Source organism: Protomyctophum parallelum, assembly GCF_964188405.1.
Source record: "Protomyctophum parallelum genome assembly, chromosome: 6".
NCBI classification, from domain to species: domain Eukaryota; kingdom Metazoa; phylum Chordata; class Actinopteri; order Myctophiformes; family Myctophidae; genus Protomyctophum; species Protomyctophum parallelum.
The window spans coordinates 34,998,413-35,005,793 of record NC_139701.1 but is presented as its reverse complement, the minus strand read 5'-3'; the positions used below and the strand labels follow the sequence as shown (position 1 = coordinate 35,005,793).

General features: G+C 47.8%; 1 protein-coding gene across 3 annotated transcripts in view; it reads left to right on the top strand.

The window, feature by feature from the left end:
* Window positions 1–2,606: 2,606 nt before the first annotated feature.
* syde2 (synapse defective 1, Rho GTPase, homolog 2 (C. elegans)) overlaps window positions 2,607–7,381 on the top strand; it is a 55,647-nt gene continuing 50,872 nt past the window's right edge. For 2 of the 3 annotated variants that reach the window (XM_083768153.1, XM_083768152.1), the window contains exon 1: window positions 2,607–5,041. In XM_083768153.1, the coding sequence (XP_083624279.1) occupies window positions 2,770–5,041 (2,272 nt within the window). In that variant the 5' untranslated portion in view covers window positions 2,607–2,769. The remainder of the gene's footprint in view (window positions 5,042–7,381) is intronic. The other variant, XM_083768154.1, reaches the window with a different exon arrangement.

The following is a 7,381-nucleotide window of genomic DNA, read 5'->3' as shown; positions in this document are numbered from 1 at the left end:
GGGGAAGGCCCATAAACCAGCCAGGGACAGACAGAGAGAGCGAGAGAGAGAAAGAGAGAGGGACCTGGAACAATAGCCAGCCATCATGAGGAGAACCCCGACAGCTGCAGGGCCTTGTATCCCAACACACACTCTCAGGCATAGACACACACAAGCATGCACGCAAGCATACACTCACGCACACACACACACACACACACACACACACACACACACACACACACACACACACACACACACACACACACACACACACACACACACACACACACACACACACACACATAACTACTTTCTCTGTTGCTGACTCTCTCTCCTCTGTCTCACATGCACGCACGCATGCATGCCTGCCTGCCTGGAGTGCCTGCCTGGAGTGCCTGCCTGCCTGCACGCACGCACGCACACACACACACACACACACACACACACACACACACACACACACACACACACACACACACACACACACACACACACACACACACACACACACACACACACACACACACACACACACAAACACACACATTTTTCTCTCTCATCCACTCCCTGGCCAGGCCATCTGAAAGGGGGCCAGCCAAGCAGATGTTCTTCCTCTGCCATCACAAAAAGGGCAAGTGACTAGTTGATACAAAGAAAGAAAAGAGAAATGGAGACAAACTTCCTCGTTTTCCTCATTTTCCCAGCATGCTGACATTTCTGGGACAGCTCCCAGAGAAAATAGAAAAGTGTGTTTCTTTGAATTTATTTTAAGAATTTATTTTGCATTGAAATGTATCTTTGCAGTCATTAGTGTTTAGCAAATATAGGCCAGTAAGCCAATCAAAGATTCTTGATGGCTGCAGTGGTGTGTTTTATTTCCAGGACAATGCTTAATTGTTTTTGCCTATAAAAGTGAATAAAGACAGACAGACAAAAGCTTTTATAACCTCCCTTACATCTCCATAAATCTATACTTTACTCCTTGGCAATATCTCTTTCGCTTATACACACACACGCAAGCGAGCGCTCGAGCACACGCGAACTTTCAAACATGCACACACGCACGCACGCTCGCACGCACGCACGCACGCACGCACGCACGCACGCACGCACGCACGCACGCACGCACGCACACACACACACACACACACACACACACACACACACACACACACACACACACACACACATGGTGCCTGCAGGCTGTGACCTGTGAATATCTGCCCAGACAGGGTCTAGTCAGTGAGGGCGTCAGGGCCCACACGGCTCCTCAGGAGTAATAACAGATGCTTATCATGTTTTACTGAAGGAGGGGCCGTGCACGTGGCTGGAGGATGGTGGCAGGAATGACTCGACTCTGACAAGAAAATGCCCTCAGTCATGGACTCTTCAGATGTGTTCGAAAGGGAAACTTATCCAGTCAGTGGCTGGATGCTCAGTGTCTGCTTTTAGAGAAAGAGGGGGGGTTCACAACCCACCGGAGCTTTCAGCGACTCTTATCCTCTCACACATTCCAAGTAATGACAACAGCAAACAAGTGGCTTAAGGTTCAAGTGATGTATGTTTCATTCCTTTCCCTGCTTGTCTTGCCCATTAATGCCCTGGTTTGTACTGCACGGGGCGGTTGGTTCATGGGTCAAAGAGGGAAAGATTCATCAAGATACACTTTAGATAAGAATGTCAGTCCAATAAGCTTTGGTGATCTATCAATTGTGGAACATGCAGTCATGCACATAGAACAATGCAGTAATTTTAGAAAAAATACAAATAAATCTTCACAACTATGGAATAATAAAGATGCTGGTATTCAGAATATATACAACCAGGTTTTCTCTTAGTATGATTATTATTCCATTATTATTCCCTGTGGAGAAGGGTTGTTTTTTCCAACTTGTGACTTGTTTGCTAAAATGCTTTCACAGCTATCAGTGAAGGCGATAATTTGAAGTACCTGCAAAACTCACTGATTACTGAATTAGTTTAATTCACACTGAGGGGTAATTAATAAAATCCAGAGAGCCAGCCAGCCAGCCAGCCATCCATCCAGCCAGCCAACCAATCAGCCAACCAGTCAGCCAGCCAGCCAGCCCAACCAGTCAACCAGCCAGCCAGCCAACCAGCCAGCCAGCCAGCCAACCAGCCAGACAGACAGACAGACAGACAGACAGACAGACAGACAGACAGACAGACAGACAGACAGACAGACAGACAGACAGACAGACAGATAGACCTGCTTCAGGCAATGACATAGTAATTATTATTCTACTAGGCAACTTTGCACATGAGTTTGTGTACAAGATCTCTCACCCCACCAGAAAATATTCCAAATATTTTTGCTTCAAGTCAAGATCGTGAGAGAGCGGCGCTAGAGAGAGGGAGAGAAAAACAAAGAACAGGGAGAGAGAGAGAGAGAGAGAGAGAGAGAGAGAGAGTGAGTGGGGGGAGAGAGAGTGAGGGTGGGGGCAGAGGGAGTGAGAGAGGGGGGGAGAGACTAGAGAGGGAGGGTGGGGGCAGAGGGAGAGGGAGAGGGAGAGGAGAGAGAGAGAGAGAGAGAGAGAGAGAGAGAGAGAGAGAGAGAGAGAGAGAGAGAGAGAGAGAGATGTGGTAGTGTAGTGTAGTGTAGTGTAGTAGAGCGGCGAGTGGGGCGACAGAGTGGAGGTGACAGCGGAGAATGGAGAGGGCCCCGTACGCCCGGCGAGTTTTGACCGCAGTGTGCGAGAACGAAATCAGTCTCTTCCTTTTGAAGAGAGCGTGCTGAAAACTGGAGGATTTACTGGCTGGACAGGAATGGCTGATCCTCTGCGGAGGACTTTATTAGCGAAACTTCGGGGGAAGAAATCCAAGAAAGGCACGACAGCAGCCGCTGCTGGTGGATACGGCGCTGCCACTGCGGCGAATGGGGGCCGAGAAGGTAAAGAAAAAGTTTTGCAAATGCAGCGAGACAGTGAGGTTCATCCGGTAGTGTTGCTCGCGGGGTTGGATTGCATGGCAGAGAGGATGAGCACTTACGAGAATTATGTTGACGGGGCGCTAGAAATAGAGGGGTTTCTGGTCCGGGAGAGACGCTCTGTGTTGCAAAGCGCATTTCCCCACCACCACTACGAAGCTACTCGCACCACCACCACTACGCACACAAACAGCAGCAGCCGAGGGGGAGACGTGGGCAGCGGGGCTTCGGGGGATAGGGGTCGGGTTAACGAGGAGCTCGTGGGGGTCTCACTTCAAAGAGAGACCGAGTTTGGGCGAAATTTTATTAGGGAGAGCGACGGGATCCAGCAGGGACCACGCTCTGCCGGCAAGGTGCTCACACACGCCGCCGGTGCACCGCATCCACAGCACAAACACTTCGTCACTATTCCACGGCAGTACAGCATTGGAGATTCGATTGGGTTCGGGGACAGTTATGATCACATTGTATACCATGCGCAGGTGGGGTCAAATAGCGGGGTAGCCATAGCCAACCCGGCAGATGTCCAGGGTTCTTCACCCAATAACAATGGGACAACAGCGAGCCTTGAGAAAGATGAGAGAAGTCGATGCAGCGACGGCACAGAGCATTGCGACCACCGACACATGACAGAGGATGATGAGGTGGCTGGAAATGAACATACACATAGACCCAACGCGAACATCATTGACCGCAGCCAAGCACAAGAAACACATTCTAAAACATTCGTGTATAAAAATAGCCTCCCCGTCTGCCGTTTAGCCGGGTGCAACACAGAAGAAAACATAGTGATAAGAAACATTGAGAGTTATGGGATCTCGCCTCAATGTTACAGGGTGACCAATCTTCAAAGCCCAACGTTTTTCCCTACGGAGTTAGAAATATGCGACATAAACATGGCATCTCTGTGCGCCAGAGAGGGATCACTCAGACATCATTCTTTAGACAGTGAAGACGATGATTACTATGATAACGAAATTCTCCCTTTTTATGAATCCATAAAAGCTGGTGCTAATGACAGGAAAGCTGATGAGGTGGAGGTGACACAGGCTAGCATAGATAGAGTACAGCTGAGCAGCAGCAGTGCCCAAGAGACAGACAGGCTTAGGAGCCAGCTGAAAGAGGCTTATTTCCTTCTTATTAATGCCATGCAAGATATCAAACTCGATGTCCAACAACTTAGTTTCATTGACCAGCAGGCCACGTCCTGCAGCAGTAGTCACTCCCGGGATAGCCTTTGCTCTCGGCTGTCCACAAAGAACATTGATAGTGACTCGTGGTCCTCAGGAGGAGACAACAGCCAACAGCAGGTGTCTGACACTGATTCACTACTGTTGTGCCTCAGTGGGAACCTTGAGTCCAGCCTCTGTGGCAGGCTGAACAGTAAGAGCATGGTGAGCCTGTCCCTGGCCAAGATAAGACCCACTTTACAGCGCTCTGCCAGCGATGGAGCTATCAGGTATCCTGGTGGGCACTTGTTTTGTAGTGGAGCCACTGGAGGCCAGAGCCCAGAGATTTGTGAAGAGACAAAAGTAGGGAAAGAGGCCGGTGGAGTTAAAGGGTCTGCGCTGTTAGACCCACTGTCCGTTTATGGCGCCACCAGCAGCGATGAGCTGCTTCAGGACACTGGCGGCATTGGCGAGGATGACCGTGGTGAGCGGCTGCATGAGAGCAGTGGCTCGGTCAACAGCCTCAGCGGTTCTTCAGACAACAACGCTGATGAACCTGCTGCTCAGGGCCATGTACACATACAGGAGGCAATGAGCACAGCCTGCTGGGTGCCAGAGGCAGCCGCCGGCTGTCCCAGCAAGGGCTACGGGGTGACCGTCAACAAGATGCAGGAGTGGATGCACAAGGGTCGCCTGCTGTCATCCGAGATGAAGCAGCGCATCGAGGGCTCGCCGTCCTCATCACCTCGTGGCACGCCAAGCCAGGAAAAAGGTGGTGCTCAGGCCAACCCTGGAGGTTCTAAAGCAGGGGCACAGACCCTCAGCCATGGTGCTCGTGGAGGGAAATCTGCCAAGGCCAAGTCACTGAGTCCAAATCACAGGGGGAAATCTGCCGCCAAGGTTCCGTGGCAGTTTGATCCATCATCACAACAACAACAGCCAGGTAGGAAGGCTAAACGGAGTGGCAACAAACCACTGTGGATCCATTAAAGTTGGGAACTCTCACCCTCCTTCCTGCCGTCTGATTATTGTCATCCTCCTTCACTCATAGTAATCTGATCTCCGTCTGGTGCTGGTCCTCACTCCCCTACTCATCTTCTGGATGCAAAGCAAAGGGACGGGTCGTCTCAACTCTCTTTGCTTTCCTTTTCAAGATTTTCTAACTGGTGGCGGGTCCTCTCCTTCACACTAATTTAGGTGCATTTTAACACTAAGAGTGTAGTACTTTCGATTGTAGGATCACTCACAGTATAGTAAAATAACAACTAACTCACTTCTCTTCTTCTAGCTGCAAATCACATTTTTATTGTGGTGGTGATGATGGTGGTGGGGTTCTATGCATGAATTAAGTGATTATATGAGATCATTGTGCACTAAAACATCTGTATCATGAAACATTTGAAAACATGAAAGACAATTCTCTGTATATATTCCATTTGACGTTGTTTTGATGTAGCATGCTGTGTTAATGTAGCATGGAGATGCACAAAGAATTGTAATTTAGGCAGCAGTTGACTATAAAAGATCATAGCAGGGCAGTTAGACCATTTAATCATAGACAGGGACAGAGGAAACTTGGTGGAAAATTGGTGGTATTAAAATTAAAGTAGTTAAACAGGCCATGGCAGTGACTTTGCAGGCGGTAGACGAACATACACCATAAAATCCTAATTGTTGAAAGTGTAAATCTATAGTTAAATCATACAAACATTATATAATGGTGTGTGTTTGTCACCTGTAAGAGTTTTAATCTATGCATTTGTAACTCCGAAAGTGTACAACTGCAAATGTAACCAAATGGATCCATTTGGATTGTATTTGTATTTTGTACACTCTCAAAGTTAAAAGAAGAACACGGAGGACTTTACAGTGTATGTGTGGTGGTTTGACAGTGTGTTCCAGAGCAAACAGCCAGCAGGCCACATGTGCAGGCTCTTATTGACTCTCTGTGTGCTTTGCTGCTAGAAATAGAGTGTGAACTGAACTCTGATGTCGGGGAGCGGAAGGCCTCTACGTTTGTTGTCCACATTGCACAGCACTCTCTGTGTTGGCCCAGCCCGGATCTTCACACTTTCTCCCCTTATTGCTCCTCTCTTTCACTCTATGTCTTCTCTTCCTCAGTTGTAGCCTTTAGTTTAACATGTTGTATCCTCCTCTTGTTATTAACTGATGGTTTTTTCCCCCCTGTATACAAAAAACTGATTATCTTCTTTCTCTCCTCTTTCTTTTGTAATTTGGTCCGGTATTTTTCAGCCTCGGTTTTCCTTTTCCATGCTTTTACCCCCTTTGTGTCCCCACTGAACTTTTCCACAGCTGTAGCCAATGGAATCCTAAGCAATAGTGAAGCCACTGCATTTTCTCTGTGGTGAGAGAGGGAGAGAGAAACAGCGGTAGAAATTGTGTGTGCGGGCGTGCGTGCGCCGTGCGAGCGAGTGCGTGTGCATGTGTGCTGTGCAGTGGTGGAAGAAGTACTCAGATGTCTATCTGTTCCAAGTATAAGACCTCAGTGTATTTAAAAGTACTCGTTATGAATGGCCCATTTCAACATTTAAAAAACTTGTCACCCTCTTTAGAAAATTTGAATGTATCAGATCTATCTCAGAACGGGTTTGTAGCCTATGTTTTAAAAAAGGCTTAAAATGGTTAATGTATGCTTGGTTAATGTGTGTGTGTGTGTGTGTGTGTGTGTGCGTGCGTGTGTGTGTGCGTGCGTGCGTGTGTGCGTGCGTGCGCGCACTTGAGTGTGTGTGCAGCTGTGCGCACGTTTGAGTGTGTGTGTGTGTGTGTCATGTTGTCTTCCTCCTCTCTAGTTTGCTCTGGTAGGCTCCATGGTAACTGGCATTTTAAAAGACCTGGGAGTGAATTTTTAGAATTCCATTCCTGTTGTTTAACTTGTTTGCACCATGTTATTTAATTCCTCACCATGAATGAACAAAATGAAGGGCGATTAAGTATTTATTAAGGTCAGCCCTGGGCTTATCTTGCCCCTGTGGGCCTCTCACTGCCGTACAAAGAGCCATTTAAAAAAAGAAACGCCATGGCTCTCAAAAGGCCCAATGAATTACTACTCCCAGCTTGAAGCTCCCTTCATAGTGTTTATGGGTCTTGTCTTAATTTATGCAGATATTTACACTCACTAAAGGGAACCATTTTTTGGTGTGACGGTTAAATTTGCTTGGAAATGTAACTTCACTTTGAAGTGTAGGATTTCTGTTCCAAATTTGAAATGTTTGCTGAATAAGTTTTGAGTTAGCCTAAGATACACTGACTTGTTCTATAATCG